This window comes from Geotrypetes seraphini, chromosome 6 (genome assembly GCF_902459505.1).
Source record: "Geotrypetes seraphini chromosome 6, aGeoSer1.1, whole genome shotgun sequence".
NCBI classification, from domain to species: Eukaryota; Metazoa; Chordata; class Amphibia; order Gymnophiona; family Dermophiidae; genus Geotrypetes; species Geotrypetes seraphini.
In genome coordinates, this window is record NC_047089.1 from 15,677,877 (window position 1) to 15,699,290 (window position 21,414).

Genomic DNA, 21,414 nt, shown 5'->3' on the forward strand with positions numbered 1-21,414 from the left:
AAATTCACTTAGCTTTTTTCTTTTTTTCTTTATTGATTTATTTTAGTATTTCTCATAAATTAATTATAAATATATAAATATATAAATTCTTTCTTTTGCTTTTCCATATATCGTAAATTTACTTAGCTTTTTTCTTTTTTCTTTATATTTCGTCTGTCATTTGTTTCTCCTTTTCTATGTTATTTTCTTTCCTCCATTTCTCTACGGAAGATCTCCGTTTCGCACCCAAGCTTTACCACGGGGCTTCTTCAGGAAAACAACAACTTTCTCTCGCTTTTTGTTCTCAATACGAAGTTATTTCAAATCAGAGTCTCTAATCAATTTTGAGAAGCTTGTTCTTTGTCTGTGTGAATAATATTCTCCGATCCTCTGAAGCTGTTCACACAGACAAAGAACAAGCTTCTCAAAATTGATTAGAGACTCTGATTTGAAATAACTTCGTATTGAGAACAAAAAGCGAGAGAAAGTTGTTGTTTTCCTGAAGAAGCCCCGTGGTAAAGCTTGGGTGCGAAACGGAGATCTTCCGTAGAGAAATGGAGGAAAGAAAATAACATAGAAAAGGAGAAACAAATGACAGACGAAATATAAAGAAAAAAAGAAAAAAGCTAAGTGAATTTACGATATATGGAAAAGCAAAAGAAAGAATTTATATATTTATATATTTATAATTAATTTATGAGAAATACTAAAATAAATCAATAAAGAAAAAAAGAAAAAAGCTAAGTGAATTTACGATATATGGAAAAGCAAAAGAAAGAATTTATATATTTATATATTTATAATTAATTTATGAGAAATACTAAAATAAATCAATAGATGAATAAAATGCACGTAATACAGACATAGAGAATATAAAAAGGGATCAATGATAGCTCACGGTATCGGCCATTGACTTTGAAAATTACCTCAATACTATGGCTGTGAGCACTTGAGATCCGGGTTAATCTCTAAGAACTGTCTTGTAAGAGTGCATTGGAGATTTGCGCGACAGCGCATGGTATTAGGTGGATAGTGAGTTAGCCAAAAATTAGACAAGTTACCCACGCTCATTTCACTACCTTTTGGTCCCTCACTGCAGATCGAATTCTCAAGCACTGTTTTTGGGCATCGTTATTGACTCTACACTTTCCTTTAATGATCATCTCAACTCTCTGGTTTAAAAAAAATGTTTTTTTAGTCTTCACATGTTGAGGAAAGTGAGATCCTGCTTCCGCCAACAACATTTTGCTCTCCTTGTACTATCAATCATTCTTTCCAGACTGGACTATTGTAATTCCATCTATCTAAGTCTAACCAAGAAAAATGTTCAAAGACTTCAGCGGATCCAGAACACTGTGGCTAGGTTGATCTTCGCAAAAAGCAAATACGACCATGTTTCCCCGCTTCTTTCAAAACTTCACTGGTTTCCGGTGATTTCTAGGATTCACTTTAAATGTACCTGCCTAACATTCAAGATCTACATGGCATTCTTCCTCCCCTAATTCTTCGAGACCTGACACTACCAGAACCGTCCACATACTCAAACTATTTTTCCCCTCGTTAAAAGGCGTCATGTATGCAGGTAAATTAGGGAAATCCCTTTTCTTCAAATTCACTTCAAATTTGGAACAACCTCCCTGCCCCGCTGCAGAGCCTAGGCTCATTCCAATTATACCGAAAGCATCTGAAAACCTGGCTTTTCTCCAAAATGTAAAGCTAGCTACCCTCTTATTATGTCCTTCCCTCATTTATTGAATTACCTGTAAACCGTATCAAGCTCTATATTTATGGAGAAGATGCGGTATACAAACTTAAAGTTTAGTTTAGTTTCTCTTCCTCTCTCTCTCTTTTTTTTTCTCTCTCTCTCTTCCTCTTTTTCTCTCTCTTCCTCTCTCTGTCTTGTTTTTTTCTCTCTCTCTCTCTTCTTTTTTCTCTCTCTCTTTCTCATTCTCATTAAAAGGCGTCATGTATGTAGGTAAATTAGGGAAATCCCTTTTCTTCAAATTCACTGAGCTTTGGAACAACCTCCCTGCCCCGCTGCGGAACCTAGGCTCATTCCAATTATTCCGAAAGCATCTGAAAAACTGGCTTTTCTCCAAAACGTAAAGCTGTCTATTTAAAATGTAAAGCTAGCTATCCTCTTCATAACCTCTAATGTCTTATTATGTCCTTCCTTCATTTATTGAATTACCTGTAAACCGTGCTGAGCTCTATCTTTATGAAGATAATAATAATAATAATTTATTTCTTATATACCGCTATACCGTGAAGTTCGAAGCGGTATACAAACTTAAGGTTTAGTTTAATTTCTCTTCCTCTCTCTCTCTTTTCTTTCTCTCTCTTCCTCTCTTTTTTTTCTCTCTCTCTTCCTCTCTTTTTTCTCACTCTTCTTTCTCTCTCTCTCTCTCTTCCTCTCTTTTTTCTCTCTCTTCCTCTCTTTTTTTCTCTCCCTCTTTTTTTTCTCTCTTTCTCATTAAAAGGCATCATGTATGCAGATAAATTAGGGAAATCCCTTTTCTTCAAATTCACTGAGCTTTAGAATAACCTCCCTGCCCCGCTACGGAACCTAGGCTCATTCCAATTATTCCGAAAGCATCTGAAAACCTGGCTTTTCTCCAAAATGTAAATCTATCTATTTAAAATGTAAAGCTAGCTATCCTCTTCATAACCTCTAATTTCTTATTATATAATAATAATAATAACTTTATTTTTATATACCGCCATACCCAGGGAGTTCTAGGCGGTTCACATTTGTTTATCAAAAAAATTCCTTGTTTATTGAATTACCTGTAAACCGTGTCGAGCTCTATCTTTATGGAGATGATGCGGTATACAAACTTAAGGTTTAGTTTAGTTTCTCTTCCTCTCTTATTTTCTCTCTATATCTCTCTCTTCCTCTCTTTTTTTCTCTCTCTTCCTCTCTCTTTTTCTCTTTTTTTTTTCTCTCTTTCTCTTTCTCATTAAAAGGCATCATGTATGCAGATAAATTAGGAAAATCCCTTTTCATCAAATTCACTAAGCTTTGGAACAACCTCCCTGCCCTGCTAGGCTCCAATTATTCGCAAAGCATCTGAAAACCTGGCTTTTCTCCAAAACGTAAAGCTATCTATTTAAAATGTAAAGCTAGCTATCTTCTTCATAACCTCTAATTTCTTATTATGTCCTTCCCTCATTTATTGAATTTACCTGTAAACCGTGCCGAGCTCTATCTTTATGGAGATGATGCGCTATACAAACTTAAGGTTTAGTTTAGTTTGTGTGCTTGCTATTCAAAGACTCAACAGACAGGACCTATGGGGATGACTACTGGAGGATATGTATGTTTTTATTATGATGAATGTATCCTGTAAACCTCTTAGGTTTAAGCGGCTAAGAAATTATTTTAATACAATACATCAGTTTCTAGACCGCATAACCAGATAGTTTAATGCGGTTTACAAAAGATTAGTACCGTATTTCCCTGCATATAGGCTGCCCCTCTGCATAGGCCGCACCCATGTATAGGCCGCAGAAAAGGGCGGCCTATGTTTAAAAAATGGAAGATAAGCCACCCCATGGTATTAGCCGCAGCTTATCTTCCGGTATCTTCCCCTGCCTTTTACATTCATCCCCCTACCCCCAGTACCTTTTTAGGAACCCCCCTCGCTGGTGCGTGGCTTGGATCTCCAGCGGTGTAGGGCAGCTGCGATCTCTTCGGCATTTGGTCTATTTTCTGCCCTAACTCGTTCAGATAATTATCCGAGTACTGTGCTGAATATATCATTGGTTTCCCCCAAAACTTCCAGCAGTCTTGATATTTGCACTAATACCCAGGCACAGCCAGCACTAAATAGCCTTCGTGGTTTGCATTGTACAGTAACGCTGACGACATGTTCAAATGTTGAGGAAGCTAACTTTTTTCCGCCTAAAGTCAGCTAAAAATCATTGGGGAGGTGGAGCAGAATTCAGGACAGTTTTTGTTCCAACGCAGCAGAAAGAAATTGTTATGACAAAAATATATATATATATATATATATATATATAATAATAAATATATTTAATTCAGCTTTTTTTTGTTTTAAAACTCTGCATATCAAAAGGGGGTAGAGATATCAAATGAGGAACACTGTGTGAGAGGCCACTGGGAGACAGAGGGATTATGTGTCACAAACGAGAGAAGTTTTAGAGCACTTGGTCTATGTATAGAGCAGTGGTCTCCAACTCAAACCCTTTGCAGGGCCACCTTTTAGATTTGTCGGTACTTGGAGGGCCTCAGAAAAAATAGTTAATGTCTTATTAAAGAAATGACTCTTTATAGTTTATAAATCTTTCCTTTTGGCTAAGTCTTAATAATAATATTGCAATTTATGGCTAAAGAGACATATGATCAAGAAATTGTTTTATTTTACTTTGGTGATTATGATAAACATACCGAGGGCCTCAAAATAGTACTTGGCGGGCCGCGAGTTTGAGACCACTGGTATAAAGTATATGGTTAATAAATGATTTAATTTTCCACAGCAAACCACGGAACCCAACTTCCCAGAGATCCTCTTAATAGCTATCAACAAGCATGGAGTCAGCCTGATAGACCCCAAAACCAAGGTACAGTAAATGTTTCACTTGCACGCAAGGTCTCTCCTTGATTGGCATTGTACCTGTCCTGTAATCCCTAGACCCCAGGGATTTCTATAGGTATGTTGAGGCAATGGCGTAGCACTGCGAACTCTCCCAACAGTGGAGGGAGATACATAGTTCAGACCAAGTTTTCAACTGAAGAGATGCAGATGTTATGTAAGAGTAAAGCACGTTATTTCTTTCACTCCTGTTTCATCAGGACATCCTCACCACCCATCCGTTCACGAAAATTTCCAACTGGAGCAGCGGAAACACATACTTCCACATTACAATTGGAAACCTGGTGCGAGGAAGCAAGCTGCTTTGTGAAACGTCATTGGTGAGATCCAGAGTCCTCTCTGCCTACTGTTGGCATTAAGATAAAATGAATGTGTTTTGGTGGTAGCAGTCTTTCCTTGTTTCTCAACTTGGTTCTGCGGTGCCCCCATGACAGTCAGGCTTTCAGGATATACACAATGAATATACATGAAAGAAATTTGCGTATAATGGAGGCAGTGTATGCAAATCAAGTTTATGCATATTCATTGTGGATATCCTGAAAACCTGAGTGCTCCAGGACCTAGGGTTATCAGACGTTGGGGAAAACTCACATATTTCCTCTTTTTAGAGGACTGCCCGGGTTCCCAGAGGGCCTTTCCAAAACCTGGACTGAGTTCAGAAACACTGCCCTAGAATAGTACTTCCCAAGCCTGTCCTTGGGGCACCCCAGCCAATCAGGTTTTCTGGATATCTGCAATGAATATTCATAATATTGATTTGCATTCCCTGCTTCCACTACATGCAAATTTCTGTCATGTATACTCAGTGTGGATATCCAGAAAATCTGACTGACTGGGGTTCCCCCAAGACAGGTTTGGGAACTACTGCTTTAGAAGATGTAGGAAGAATGGTCCTCATCCGTTACAAGTGTCAAATATATAAATTAGACTCCACAGTAATGGCAAATTAGATGTCAAAAGCAGATAGCGTAGCTGGTTTTATGAAAGGTTTGGACAAATTCCTGGAGGAATAGTCCATAGTCTGTTATTAAGACATGGGGGAAGCCTCTGCTTGCCCTGGATCGGTAGCATGGAATGTTGTTACTCCTTCAGATTCCGGAACCCTGCTACTCTTTGGGGTTCTAGAATGTTGCTACTCTTTGGGTTCCAGAACCTTGCAACTCTTTGGCATTCCAGAATGTTGCTACTCTTTGGGTTTTGGCCAGGTACTAGTGACCTGGATTGGCACCGTGAGAACTGGCTACTGGGCTTGAAGGACCATTAGTCTGACCCAGTAAGGCTATTCTTAGGTTCTTAACATTTCTGAAGTCATAACTAAATACAGTATTTCCTTTTGCCTGATGGGCTAATTATGATCTCCAGAGCTGGAAAAGGAGGGAAGGAGGCCCCAGCAATTACTAGGTGCCCTGTAATTGAATTGTCTTTGGTGATAGTGGAATTCATCGTGTCACAGCCTTCCTGGTTAAAGTATTGGTTTCCAGTTTCCACAAGTTGAGTTCAAGATCTTGATGCTTGTTTATAAAAGTTTCACAGCACAGGCTCCGCTCTACCTAGCCAGTATGATTCTTCCTAGGGCTATCATATTTGCTAAGTCAATAAAGAGGACATCTGATCCTGCCCCTCCCCCACCCCCATCCCTCTCATGGTGCCCTGCCCTTGCCTCCCATTAATCTCACCCCTAAACGACCCCCTCCCCCTCCCTAGCACGGCCTTTCTCTCTAGCCCCCTCACCCGGGTCACCTCAGAGCCATCCGATAGCCAGACATTCAGTGGCGCTAGCTGGATATGGGCCAGCAATGAATATTACGCTCCAAATCTGTCCACAGCGGTAAGTATTTCAAACAGCACTGACTGCTGAAGGTTGAATGTCACCTAGAAGGTTCATCCTTTTCACTACATCGAGGGAAGGCAGTTTTCAGACAGCTCATGTACAGGCAGGTATTGCTGTTAGCCATGTAAATTGCCTACTTTCACCCGAATTCTATACATGGAGCTCAGCATGGCACATGCAAATTTAGACATGCAATTTAATAATAATAATAATTTAATTGGATCATAAGTCAATTAGCACCGATAATTGGAATTAATTGGTGCTAATTAGAATTAATTTACATGTACATGATATATTTAGCCGCGGGATCCTTTTGCATGGCTCCAAAAAGGGGGCGGGGCACGGCCATGGGAGAGTCATAGGCGGATCAAGGTCATTCCTGTGATAAGGGGATCTGCCCCTAATTTAGGCGCAAGGATCTACACCAGGCTTCAGTTGGTGTAAATCCTCGTGGCTAAAGTTAGTCGCGAATCCCAGCACTGAACAATATTCTATAAATGGGGCCTAACTTAGAGCGCCATTTACAGAATAGCTCTTGGCACTGGCACCAATTTTTTGGGGCACAGTTTAGTCCTATGTGTACCACAGGTGCATGCAATATATAGAAGAATGATTGCACCACAGAACATGCCCTGTTCGTATGTTATACAGTTTGGTAATTGGAAGAGGTTTCTCAATTGTCCTAATTTTCTAACAGGGATACAAGATGGACGACCTTTTGACCTCCTACATCAGTCAAATGTTGACTTCAATGAGTAAACAGCGGAATGTGAAGGGTAGCAAATGAACTGAGAGAAAATACTGGCAATGGGCCATGGATTTAATCCATCGATCACGCCCAGTAGGTTATCCCTGCAGCTGGGGAAGCACCTTCTCCTCCAAGGTCTGGATAATGAGTAGAAGTCCATCCCAAAGCTCATCTGACTCGGATATTGATGGCTCTGATCCAACGTCTCCTTCCAGCGAGGATGACTATCTGTGACTCTTGGGTTGATGCACGTGCCTATACGATATTGGGTAGTTTCAGCGCTCAGTAAGCCAGGCTGGTGATTGATGGCGACGGAAAACTTTGAATGTTCCAATGTAAAGATGCGATCGTTAATGAACTCCAAAGGATCACGGGAAGAAAGGCATTTTAAGGTGGCCCTCACTTGGCTCAACATAGATTGGATCAGTCTGTTTCTATAGACTTTTTTGGCTGTTGAGCATTTATGAAACCATAACAGCCCAACTAGTGTTTACAGAGAGTGGGATCTCCTTGTACTTTGACTGGACATATTAGTGTTTACACATGAACAACCTGCAAAAAAATGCGTTGAAATTTGGATTTATAAAAAGTGAAAATGCCAGGTTGTGACGTATTTAAATGAGAGTGGAATATAAAATGCTGAAAATAATTTAAACTATGTTAAGCATTTGCTTTGTATTCTTTCATTTCTTCACCCTGCAGAGTTTCTTCTGGAATTGTGACCCTAAAAGCAATGAGAGAGACCCCAGGGCTGTGTTAACCCAGATCATATTCTGGTTATTTGCTTGTCTCATTAAGAAACTTCGGTTCTGTGATTACGGTGTTTGTTTGCAAAGCTCTATTTGTGTTCTGGACATCCCTGAAATGTGGACATTTAAACGCCAGTTTTCAGATCGTCAGATCCCAGATTTGCGAAAGCAGGATATGGATGTCGAACACTGCAAAACATCTGTATAGCAAAGGGGTGTGGTCTAGGTGCGTTTTAGGCGGGACCAAGAAGGGCCTAAAATATGGACATCCAGTAGCAAGTAGTGAAGAGGAATCATCATTATGTAGACCTACGTCTTATTTTTTACATGCAGTCGTCCACGGGACAGCCACAGAGAATGGGTATTTTCAAAAAAACATCTACGTTACACATACAAACAAAAAAGTCCTGCTCCTAACTTCCCCCCCAAAAATGCTCTCTCGGCCATAATCAAACAGGAAAGCATCTAGATTTCCTGTTTGATTATGGCTGTGAAATGGATGTTTTTGCACTGAAAGGGCCTGATTCTCCAAAGTGCATCCCGATTTTAGGCAGCTGTAGGCGTCCTACAGCTGTCTAATCAGCCAATCAGGATGCACGTTTTTTTAAAAAAATGCTCCCCAGGCAGGCCTGAAGGTGCCTCCAGGAACCTAGGGAGACCCGCAAGATGCCTAAGCTCGCCTAAGGGCCTTAGGCGGACCTTAGGCGAACCTAGGCGGCCCTACGCGTCTCTCTAGTAGAGGAGAAACGCTAAAATGTAGGCCAGCAAAATGCTGGTCTACATTGTAAGTAGACGCGGCCGCTATACTTATTGTGGCAAGGGATCTCTCTGCCGCTGTAAGTATAGCGGGCCGCGGCCTGTCCGATCGCTGGCAGGAGGGTGCCCAATCCCTCCTGCCCGAAAACGCACCCTCCCCTCCCCCCGACAATATCGATCGCTGGCAGGAGGGTGCCCAATCCCTCCTGCCCGAAGACGCACCCCCCCCCGGCGCTAACAACCCCCAAACCTCCACCCCACCAAACTAACCTTTTCTTAAGGCCAGACAGTTCTTGCCCTTCCAGCCGGCAGGCCTGCCTCGTCGAAATGAGGCGGGCCCGCCCCTTCCCGGCCCATCCCGCCGAAGCCTAAGGCCTGATTGGCCCAGGCTCTAGAAGCCTGGACCAATCAGGCCTTAGGCATAGCGGGTCCACCCATCCCCACTAAGTCTAAGGTCTGATTGGCCAGCTGCCTAAAATCGGGACGCACTTTGGAGAATCAGGCCCAAAATGTCCAAAGTGAATGCTCATTTTCCAAAGCGAAACTTCCAACTTTTGAATACCAAAAGTAGGGACATGAATGTCTGGCGTTATTTTCAAAAATATGGAACACAGGTGGTCCTGCAGAACAGAAAAGTAGCCGAGAAGTTAGTAGAGTGGACTATATAAACCAAGGGGAAAAGGTTCAAACCCCACTTTTTTTTTTTTTTGTAAATGTGACCCTCCAGGATCTGAAAAATACCTACTATACATAGGGTTGCCAGATTTTACTCTAGTAAAATCCATACCCCTAGATGCGCCCCCCAGGCCCACCCAGATCCACTCATCCCCACCCTGTTACACCCCAGTCCCAGCCTGGCCCCACATCAGCCCCCCCCCCCCACACACACACATACACACTGCCTGCTCTTATTGGGCAGGAGGAAATCCATGCATGCGCAGATGCCATGCAATTACATCATGCGCGGATTTCCTCCTGCCCGACGCAATGTAGAAGAGGCTTTTCAAAACCCAAAGTGCTGCATTTTGAAAAGCCGTCTGGCCCCCCCCGAACATGTCCTCAAAAGGAAATCCAGTCGTCTGGTAACCCTAATTATACCTGAATGTTCACCATTCCAATAGCCTTCAGGCTTCCAAGTGTCTTATACATTTAGGACGGTTCATAGACAACGGCGCGAAAGACAAAAGCGCGCACCGACAATTGAGCGCAGCGCGGAGGCATGCGCCGCACAAAATTATAGTTTTTAGGGGCTCCGACGGGGGTTTTTGTTGGGGAACCCCCCCCCCAGTTTACTTAATATACATCGCGCCGGCGTTAGGGGGGGTTTGGGGGGTTGTAACCCTCCACATTTTACTGTAAACTTAACTTTTTCCCTAAAAACAGGGAAAAAGTTAAGTTTTCAGTAAAATGTGGGGGGTTACAACCCCCCACACCCCCCACAATGCCCCCACAACGCGGCGCGATGTCTATTAAGTAAAGTGGGGGGGTTCCCCCCCCACGCCCCCCCCGTTGGAGCCCTAAAAACAGTAATTTAGAGCGGCGCGCGCCTCCGCACTGCGCTCAATTGTCTGGGCGCGCCTTTGTCCCGGCGCGCTTTTGACCTGACACCATTTAGGACAATAGATATTTTTCTGTTTCTGGAAGGCTTATAAATATTAAAAAGCATTAAAGTTCCAGTGGGAATGGAACCCTGTTCCCTTGGTTCTGTCTACTCACTGCATTGGGCTATTCCTCGGACTTGTGATTATGTTCAAAATGGTTGTGATAACTGCAGCTGACCTAGCTCCTGGTTTTCCTTTCCAGTTTCACATTTCCCGCAGAGGGAAGGGGACAGCAACCACTCGGGCTTATTAAGGAAGGGTCATGCCTTAATCCCTCCAGCGGACAGCAGCTTTTGTAACTTGTACGTGATCGAAGCATAGCTTTACCACATGTCCGGGAAAACCCAGACAAGTCCTCTTTTTAGAGGACTGTCTAGGTGCCCGGAGGGATTTCCAAAACCTGACAGTTTATCCAGGTTTTGGAAGACCACAAGCTCGAGGCCACGTCATGATGATGTCACTCACATGCACGCATGTGTGTGATGTCATTGCTTCAACGCATGCGCTGAGGTCCTCCAGACGTGGCTCCGAGCTCGGGGAAGGAGACACGAGGTTCGTGTGGGGGTGGGTCAAGTGTCCTTTTTTTTTTAAAGAGGAAATCTGGTAACCCTACTGAAACGAAAATATCCTTCTTTGTAGACACGGAAGTTTCTTCCCATTTGAAAATCTCCGTTGGATGTCCTACTTGTGGGCTGTGCCTTGTTCCTTGTGCCTTGTTCTTGGGCAAAGATCCAAATGGGCACTGTTGATCTGCTTTGAAATTAAGCTGCTGAACCTATTTTGGCCAGAAACGAACACTGCCTGACATGTGAGCGCACAGGAAGACAATTAGAAAGTCCAACTATTTCGAAAACATCTGAGAACGGGGCTATTTTCATAGATGTAAATTCCGTTCCTCTCCATACTATGCCAAATTCACATTGTATTTGCTCTTTTTTTTCATTTTTTGTAAACCGTGCCAAGCTCTACTATTATAGAGAAGATGCAGTATATAAGCCTAAGGTTTAGTTCTCATTATTTGGTTATACACTTCTCCCTCCGCATTTGCGGTTTCGATTATTCACGGTTTTTAGCTTGCTGACTCCTCCCTCAAATTATGTCAGCTCGCATAGAGAAATTGCCGATTCCAAGCATTTACAGAGAAAAATCGCCGATTTCCGGTGCTTTCTTCACCGTGTTTTGCCTCTCCTTCAGGAACAGGCCAAGTCTCCCATCAAGTTATTCGCGGTTTCACCATATTCGCGATGGTTTTTAATAGAAAACAGCAAATAACATATGAAAAAGTTATTTGCGGTTTTTCAGTATTTGTGGTTCTGTTAATCCCCCTATCACAGCGAATACGGAGGGAGATGCATAAATAAGGTGACCTGAGAGCGATGTTGGGACGGATGAACCATTATATTTGCCCTGAAACATTTCAGTTTCTACTTCTTACGAAGTCCACAGCTCTGTCTCATAAAAGGAGATGGCATAGGAAATAGCAGAACAAGCAGAATCCATCCATCAATAAATTTATTCACAGCAATATATAAAATGTAAAAACTAGGTCCCGAAACGGCAATGTTTTGCACACAGGGGCATACAAAGAACCAGATGGTGTAATCCTGAAGCACCAAATTGGTTAAAACAGCTCTCCTCAATTTGGTGATACAATTAAATCAGACAATAAAGGTAAAAAAAAGATTTATTTTTTTCTATTTACCGTATTTTCACTCATATACCGCACACCCGTGTAAAACGGGCACACGGGTATAGCGCGCGGGAAACTGTAATTTATGTAAAGAAATTTTTATATACCGCGCACACCGCCCCGACTCTCCCGTTGCCACCCAACTCTCCTTTCGCCCGCCCCGACTCTCCTCTGGCCGCCCCGACTCTCCTTTCGCCCGCTCCAACTCTCCTCTGGCCGCCCCGACTCTCCTTTCGCCCACCCCGACTCTCCTCTCCCCCTTGAAGTCCTGTCCCCACCCTGAAAGCCTGATGCCTTCCCCCCCCTGACGTCCGATTCACCACCCCGCAGGAGCGCTCGCACCCCCACCCCGAAGGACCGCTCGCACTCGCACTTGCACCCGCACCCCCACCCCGATGGACCGCTCGCACCCCCACAGCCTCCCCCCCCATCATGAAGAAGCTGCCTACTGTTGTCCTGCTGCTTCCTCTGCCGGCGGTCCCGCCCCTTCTCTGAGCCCTGCGTCTGCGCTGCTTCCTCTTCCGGCGGTCCCGCCCTTTCTCTGACATCAGAGAAAGGGAGGGACCGCCGGAAGAGGAAGCAGCGCAGACGCAGGGCTCACAGAAGGGCCGGGACCACAAAAAAGGAAGCAGCAGGACAACGGTAGGCAGCTTCTTCATGATGGGTGGGGGTGGGGAGGCTGTGGGGGTGCGAGCGGTCCATCGGGGTGGGGGTGCGGGTGTGGGTGCCGGGTGCAAGTGCAAGTGTGAGCGGTCCTTCGGGGTGGGGGTGTGAGCGGTCCTGCGGGGGGGGTGAATCGGACGTCGGGGGGGGGGGAACTATGTAAAAAAAAGTTGTACAACGCGCTCACGCGTATAACGTGCATGGTTATGCACGGTTTGTAAAATCATGTATAATGTGCGCGTTATATGCGTGAAAATACGGTACACTTCTCCCTCCGAATTCAATTATTCGCAATTTTTTCCCCTACATTTTAAAGGCTGCACGGCCCTCTCCAGACCTTACCTGGTGGTCTAGCGGTGACGTGGGGCAGGAGCGATCTTTCTAGACTCCTGCACCGTGCAGAGCCGTCATCAAAAATGGCACCCGTGAGTTCCTGTTGTGGTCTCGTGAGACCACGGGAACTCACGACAGACATTTTTGATGACGGCTCTGCACGGGGCAGGAGTATAGGAAGATCGCTCCTGCCCCATGTCACCGCTAGACCACCAGGTAAGGACTGGTATGCAGGAGGGAGGCGGGGGGGTGGGTCAGAGGAGTCGGCCCAAAAAGTTATTCACAAATTTTCCATATTCATGGGCCAGCTCTGCCCCTAACCCTCACGAATTCGGAGGGAGAAGTGTAGTGATTAAAATAGAGCAGGTGTGGAATGCACATCTACCATAAGAATTGCCGCTGCTGAGTCAGACCAGTGGTCCACCGTGCTCAGCAGTCCGCTCACGCGGCGGCCCTCTGGTCTAAGACCAGCACCCTAACTGAGACTAGCCCTACAAGTGTACGTTCTTGTTCAGCAGAAACTTGTCTAACTTTGTCTTGAATCCCTGGAGGGTGTTTTCCCTTATAACAGCCTCCGGAAGAGCATTCCAATTTTCTACCACTCTCTGGGTGAAGAAGAACTTCCTTACGTTCGTACGGAATCTATCCCCTTTCAATTTTAGAGAGTGCCCTCTCATTCTCCCTACCTTGGAGAGGGTGAACAACCTGTCCTTATCTACTAAGTCTATTCCCTTCAGTACCTTGAATGTTTCAATCATATCCCCTCTCAATCTCCTCTTTTCAAGGGAGAAGAGGCCCAGTTTCTCTAATCTTTCGCTGTACGGCAACTCCTCCAGCCCCTTAACCATCTTAGTCGCCCTTCTCTGGACCCTTTTGAGTACTACCGTGTCCTTCTTCATGTACGGCGACCAATGCTGGACGCAGTACTCCATGTGAGGGCGTACCATGGCCCGGTACAGCGGCATGATAACCTTCTCTGATCTGTTTGTGATCCCCTTCTTTATCATTCCTAGCATTCTGTTTGCCCTTTTTGCTGCCGCCGCACATTGTATGGACGGCTTCATCGATTTGTCGATCAGAACTCACAAGTCCCTTTCCTGGGAGGTCTCAGGAAAGGGACATGGGATTTCTGATTGACAAGCTGGTGTTAGACAGGGCTGGGGCCCAGGACCGACGTTTGTGAATATGAGGCTGGTTCAGGTGGCCTTATTGCCCTCTCTGGCCTTGGGATCGTGGCTAATTGCCCTGGTTGCCCCACCCCCAGTAATATCAAAGGTAGGGTCTCGCAAAATTTCTGGCCGGCGGCACATTAAATCCAGTGCCCTGGCCGGAAGGCACCCGGAAGTGCGCGGATGTCCATGCAATGACAGCACCTGCATGCGTGACATCATCGTGTCGACGTCCGCGCATGCACGGAGGCCCATCTGGCCGCCACCCGCTTCGGTGGAGGGATCCGGGAGGTGCAGGGAGAGGAGGAGAGAAGCCGGCTAAAAGGAGAGTCATCTGCGTGAAAGGCATGCCCTGTGGGCAGTCAGTCGGCGTAGACGAGACTCCCCCTCCCCCATGTGTCGTGGCACACCTGAAATCTCAGGAGGCACACAGTTTGCGATACGCTGCTTTAGAGGATAGAGTTGTCGTGATAGATTTGACTTTTCTGTAGAGGTTTGCATTGCTTCACATTATGGGGTCCTTTCACGAAAGCGTGCTAACCAATTTAGCGCATGCTAACGATTAGTGCATGCTAAATGCTAATGCACCCATAGAATAAAATCATTAGCTCGCCTTAGTAAAAGGACCCCTATGTGAGGTACTGAAGTTTCAAGTTTATTTAAATTTGATAAATCGCTTATTACATACTAAGCGAGTAACAGTAAAATATAAGATAGATCTAGAGTTCATTATACTGCTTTAAAAGGGGTTAAAAACAAACTGACAAAACAGACAGACTCGGATACATAAGAGAAAGGAAAAGGAAAGGGAGACAGTTACTGAAAGGGTCTATATTGCTGTTAGTGAATTACTTTAGAAGCAGAAATTTCTTTCTATGGTAAAATTTATGGGTATTTATTTCCCACTTATAACCTAAATGTTTTTACATTCAAGTAGTCAAGCATTGCAATTTTCCCTGTCTGTCCCAGTGGGCTCACACTCTACCTAATGCATCTGGGGGTATGAGGGATTAAGTGACTTGCCCAGGGTCACAAGAAGCAGCATGGGATTTGAACTCACAACCTCAGGGTGCTGAGGCTGCAGCTGTAACCACCGCACGCTCTCTACCTATTGCTGAGGGAGGGGGAGGGAGATCTGTGGATGAAGAGTTTGGCCTCAGTACAATCAGGTGGAATGGTATATGTCTAGAGAAGAACGTGACTCAGCGGGGGCTGAAGACTATGACCCCTTGTACTTCCTCCAGCCCTCAGTGAGGCCTTCAGGTGCTGAATCCTGCACTGCTGCCCTCACTGCAGTTATCTGTTGGGGGTGGGACGGGGCACAGAAGGTGATGATGGCTTTTTGTCTTTGAAAAAGTTGGCAGCCCTAGGCAGCCCACTCCCTGCAGTACTGGAGGTGGTACAGACCTTCCACTGCCACCTGCTGCCTCAGCATCTCCACATGGCCATTGCAGGGAGAAGGGTCATCATTGTCGTGAAGATAGGATGAGAAGGGACCGATTACGTTCAATGCCTTTTTTTGGCCTGCTCAGCTAGGAGGCAAAGAAAGGGAGGAATTTAAGAAGCAAGAGGGGGAAAAGAGGAACGGGATGAGGGAAGTGGAGCACAGAGATGAGTGTGGGATGCGATTGGGTAGGGTTGCCATATTTGTGAAGAACATGACCCCCCACCCACATTCCATCCATTATCCTTGGTCCCCTTTCCCATCCTCTGTACCCTTTTAGTGCTTCTCTCTCTCTACTTTCCTCCAACCATCCTCCCCCACAGGTGCTTCTCGCTCTCTCTCCCCCTTCCAACCCCCACTCTCACCCCTATGGGTTCCCTTCTCTCTCCTTCCAACCTCCTCTCTTGCTGTTTGTCTCTCGTCTCCCATCCACCACTACACTGCTCCATGCTTTTCTCCAGCACTCTCTCCTTTCCATGCTTCTCCAGCCCTCCTCCCTCCATCCATCCATGCTATTTCTCCAGCCCCCTCCCTTTCTTCATGCTGTCTCCAGCCCCCTTCCCTCTTCTCCCCCCTCCGACGCTGCTTCCTCTCACAACTGCTCTGGCTTCCAACTCCCCCACCTACCTCCTTCCCAGGCCCAGGCCCAATTTTCAGGCAGTCATCAGCAGTCACAAGATAAGCCCGCTGCCATCAGCCTGCCCCAGAAGCCACCTCTCATAGGCGGGACCTGAGGTAGGCTCAGGATAGAAAGAGGGGGAATGGCAATAGGAGTTGAGGAGAGGGCATCGGGGAAAAGAGAGAGAAGGTAAATGCACAGCACTTAAGGGAGTGTGAATGAAGGGATGGGAGACAAAATGGAAGGGAAGTGCAAGGGGTAAGAGAGAGAGAGAGGGAGAGGATGATGATGTTGGGAACAAGGGGAATGAGGATTACAGAAGACTATAGGTGATGTTTTTGTCGGGATGCAAAGTGTTTCGTTGGGTCAACATGTCTCATTGTCTCCACTGGGGGTGGAAACTGTTAATTTGGGTTGTTTTGAGTTGGAGTGAGAGATGTTACGTTGAGCTCGCAAAGCCCCTCTTGTCATGATGGAGTGGGAGGTATGGCGTTGAAATCAATGAGCCACTCTTGATTTTGTGAAGGTGTAAAGTGCTGTGTAGCGGCTGCCAAGCTTCACGTATTGTTCTTGTGCAGGTGGAAGGAGCGATGCTGGTCCCACTGGGCACCTCTTAAGGTTCAGCACGTTTACCGAAACGTCACTGCATTGCTCTTCACACTTATGTGTTTGTAACGGATTTAAGAGTTTCGTCATTACATGAAAAGTTGGGTGTGATAGGCAGGCTTCTGGCCTCACTGTCTTCGGAGACCGACATATCAAGTTCTGAAAAGAGAAGAGGGAAACGTATCGCAGGATAATTTATGTTTAAACAATTCTTACTGAAAGTTCCCAATATTACAAAGGACATATTGAACTATAAAGAACAACAGGAAAACATCAATATCTCCAACAAACCCCGCCTCCCTACCCTACTCTAAACCAACCCTCACCCCCTACTCAATAACACAAATAGCAAAGAACCCCAGAAGACCTTGACTCGTACAGCTAGGGTTACCAGACATTTTATAGGACTGTCCAGGCTCCCGGATGGACTTTCCAAAACTTGTCCAGGTTTTAGAAATCCCCGATGAGCTCCGGCTGCATTTGGAGGGCCGCTAAGCAGGGCCGGATTTTCCTTTAGGCTATCTAGGCTTCAGCCTAGGGCCTCAAGATCAAGTTATTCAAATTATTAGCAAAATTAAAATTACACTATTCTAAAAACAGTGAACACTAAAACACTGAACCGAAAATAAGGAGAAGTTCTACGCTTCGGAATCGGAACCGGCTCCGGCCGCAACGGGGCGCCGACTCGGCTTCTCCCTTTCTTTTTCTCGCCCTGGGAGGAGGATCGGGGAGGGAAAGACGTCAGTCAGGAAACAGCTGGGCAAAGCCCAGCCCCGCGGGGAGAGAGGCAAAACGTGGATCCGTCAGGACAGGGCGGCCCAGACTGGCATCGGGGGGTGGGTGGGTGGGATGGGGGGTTTCAGTGGAAGGGGGATGGGAGGCAGGCAGGCTGACATCGTAGGGGGGGTTTAATGGAAGGCAGGCAAGCAGGATGGCATGGGGGTGTGTTCAATGGAAGGGGGATGGGAGGCAGGCGGGCATCGGAGGGGGGGTGAGATGAGGAAGGACGCACTTGGGGCACTATGGACATAGGAAGGGGCAATGTTGTGTGTTATGTTTGATTAGTTATTGTTACAAGTACTATATATGGTGCTGAGAATAAATGTCCAAATAAGTGTTCTCGACGTTTTTTTATTTATTATCCGTGTCACATTTTTTATAAAGGTTAGTACCAATAACAACATGTTTCATTTAATATATTGATATATATCACAGTAATGATGTATTTTATTATCTCTCATGTAGTTTACAAACTTAAAAATGGGAGGTGAAAGGTCCTCAGAAGTGGAATAGCCTAGGGCCTCTTTTCATCTAAATCCGGCCCTGCCGCTAAGCATGCGTGGATGATGTTGAACACATTCGCGCACGTTCCAGCCCTCCAGGTGCAGCCAGGGCCGGTGTTGGACCTTCTGGTGCCCAAGGCAGAAAATAAAGAAGGTCCCGTCCCCCCTTTCCTCCAAGCTCCCTACCTGCCATTACAATCATGCGGACACTAAAATTACCAGATGTCTGGATTTACTGGGACATGTCCTCTTTTTATAGGACTGTCCAGGTGTCTGGACGGGTTTCCCCAAAACCCAGCACTTTGGGTTATGAAACCCATTGAGCTCGGGGCTTCATCTAGAGGGCCCTGAAGAGATGAGGTTTGTGCGGGGCAGGGCTCCAGATATTTTCTGTCATGCAACATAAATCACCTGCATCTTTAAGAGGTCTGGTCCAGAAAAAAAATGTTCATATTTCTTTTACTATTTCCAATACTTATTTACTGATTTATTTTAAAATTTCTATACCGTTTTTATCCAAAACGGTTTACAAGGGGTTACATACATAAAAAGTTAAAAATCCATACAAAAATAAAAAGATAAAACGGACATATTTAGTCTAACATAAAATCAATTGCCTAGAAATTGCATCAATACCATCAAAACATACATATTCAGCCTAATAGAAAATCATTTGCTCAAAAAAATGCATCAATAAAGAGTTGGATCTTCAACATTTTCCTAAAGGGATTCCTCTCTCCACATTGTCTAATCTGGCCAACGAGGCCATTCCATAACTTGACTCCTGCACACGTAAAAGACATGGCATTCGTATTTACATGTTTGGGGTTGGCCTTTGTTTTCAACAATGCTGTACCTACAGAACTTAAGGCTCTTTGTGGTTGGCAACGAGACGTCATGTTCTTAAAAATTTCAACCGATATAAGCACAAAAGAAACTAACCCTCTGGACTAATCAGTTGCCAATAAGTCCAAACGTCTATAAATAAATAAATAATTGGCTTAACTGAATAATTTCCTACAGGGAGATTGTTTTACCCTCTCAAATTTATTTTTCTTAAGATCATTTTCTTTAAGATTATTTTTTTCATAGATTGATTTATTGTTATATTTTTTCAAGCTAAAACAATCTCCCTGTAGGAAATTATTCAGTTAAGCCAATTACTTATTTATTTACTTAAAAATTTCAGGCATCGTACCCTATAGAAATTGATGACATAACATGATTGCTTTATACTGAATTCGGAACACAATTGGCAGCCAATGCAGCTGTCGGAGATATGTCGGAGTACACTGGAAGATAAATCACACCCCAGCCCCCTAAGTAGAGTTATCAGATGTCCAGCAAAACCCGGACATGTCTTTTTTTTTTTTTTTTTTTTAAAGGACTGCCTAGGCTCCCAGACAGACTTTCCAAAACCCGGCATTTGTCCAGGTTTTGGAAAGCCCCGATGAGCTCCGGTTGCATCTGGAGTGCCTCTGAGCATGGTCCATCCAGTCTGCCCAACCTGATTCAATTTAAATTTTTTAAGTTTTTTCTTAGCTATTTCTGGGCAAGAATCCAAAGCTTTACCCGGTACTGTGCTTGGGTTCCAACTGCCGAAATCTCTGTTAAGACTTACTCCAGCCCATCTACACCCTCCCAGCCATTGAAGCCCTCCCCTGCCCATCCTCCACCAAACGGCCATACACAGACACAGACCGTGCAAGTCTGCCCAGTACTGGCCTTAGTTCAATATTTAATATTATTTTCTGATTCTAGATCCTCTGTGTTCATCCCACGCTTCTTTGAACTCAGTCACCGTTTTCCTCTCCACCACCTCTCTCGGGAGCGCATTCCAGGCATCCACCACCCTCTCCGTAAAGTAGAATTTCCTAACATTGCCTTTGAATCTACCACCCCTCAACCTCATATTATGTCCTCTGGTTGTACCATTGTCCTTTCTCTGGAAAAGATTTTGTTCTACGTTAATACCCTTCCCCCCACTACACTTAAAATATTCACTTGGTATCCAGTGTTAGGGTAAGATTTAGATAAGGATTAAACGCAATTGACGGGGCACCATTGTAATGTGATAGGGCGCGATTGATGGGGCGCTTTCGTCCGTGTACCGGTAACCCTACCCCTAACAAACATGTTTATTAGAGAAAATTGCAAAGCAAAAAATGATAAGAGCATAACTTTTCCACTGTTCTTTACATAGTAACATAGTAGATGACGGCAGATATACCTTTCTACACCTACCTGTTCCAAATGCATTGTATATCGTGTTCTCAAGCAGTATGTTATTATCAGAACAACAGGGCAGACCCCTTTCTCTCCACCTGAAAATGAGACAAGCAAAGAGCACGAGGAGATAAAAACTGCCAAACTAGGACAGGGCCAGAGCTTCCCAAACTGTGGGTCACAACCTTGTTTACCCACAGCTGTAATAATGACCCACAGATGCTCCACAGGATGTCACTATCCTGTCCCGCTCAGAGGTCACGCCCTCTCTGCGGTTGTGTGAATTGGGATCATGGCAGCACTCACTGATCTTTCTGTGGCCATCCAGCCCAGCATCCTGTCTCCAGTCATAGACAATCCAGATCACAAGTATCGGTCATGCAGGGGAGAGGGGGTACAAACCGCCCCAGGCGCCCTCTTGGTGAGGGCGCAGGCATAGGGTTACCAGACGTGCGGATTCTCCCGGACATGTCCTCCTTTTAAGGACTTGTCCGGCGGTCCAGACGGCTTTTCAAAACCCGGCATTAATTTTTGGGTGGGTCCACAAAAGGATAAGCAGTGGCTTTCCCCAGGTCAACTGTAATAATGGTTTACAGTATTCCCCCATGAATTCGTGGTTTGCGAATCGTGGACTCGCTCATTTGCGGTCTGCTCCGACCGCCTCTTCCTGTAGTAAAGTCGGGTTACACCAATCAGGAGCTGTGTGTCAAAGCAGCTCCTGATTGGTGTAGCCCGACTTTACTACAGGAAGAGGCAGTCGGAGTAGACCATGAGTGATTTTCTTCGCACGCCGGCGCTCCAGCTGCCCTCTCCTGCCTTTTCACAGGCAAAAAAATGCGGTATTCGCTCAATAAGATGCACCCTTATTGCCACCATATTTTTTGGGGGAAAAAAGTGCGTCTTATGGAGCGAAAAATACGGTAACTCCTTCTACCTCAGATCAGAAATACTGATCTGAGGAAGAAGGGGTTACCTTCCAAAGCTAATCATAATCTACAATAAAAAAGGTATTTTTTTTCATGTTTTTGTTTTATTTTGACATATTACACTGCCCTCCAACCCAGCCAGCCGATTAACACTTCCCCTTAACTGTATCCATGA

General features: G+C 45.0%; 2 protein-coding genes across 10 annotated transcripts in view; one reads left to right on the top strand and one right to left on the bottom strand.

The window, feature by feature from the left end:
- Window positions 1-7,833, top strand: part of MYO7A (myosin VIIA) — a 274,560-nt gene extending 266,727 nt beyond the window's left edge. For all 4 annotated transcript variants that reach the window (XM_033948255.1, XM_033948254.1, XM_033948252.1 and 1 more), the window contains 3 exons: window positions 4,480-4,563; window positions 4,796-4,915; window positions 7,124-7,833. In XM_033948255.1, the coding sequence (XP_033804146.1) occupies window positions 4,480-4,563; window positions 4,796-4,915; window positions 7,124-7,213 (294 nt within the window). In that variant the 3' untranslated portion in view covers window positions 7,214-7,833. The remainder of the gene's footprint in view (window positions 1-4,479; window positions 4,564-4,795; window positions 4,916-7,123) is intronic.
- The window catches only part of GDPD4 (glycerophosphodiester phosphodiesterase domain containing 4), a 114,019-nt gene that overhangs the window by 17,297 nt on the left and 75,308 nt on the right, over window positions 1-21,414 (bottom strand). For 5 of the 6 annotated variants that reach the window (XM_033948260.1, XM_033948257.1, XM_033948258.1 and 2 more), the window contains 2 exons: window positions 20,332-20,411; window positions 16,146-16,963 (listed from right to left, as the gene is read on the bottom strand). In XM_033948260.1, the coding sequence (XP_033804151.1) occupies window positions 16,860-16,963; window positions 20,332-20,411 (184 nt within the window). In that variant the 3' untranslated portion in view covers window positions 16,146-16,859. Of the gene's footprint in view, window positions 1-16,145; window positions 16,964-20,331; window positions 20,412-21,414 lie in introns of those variants that run through there. The other variant, XM_033948261.1, reaches the window with a different exon arrangement.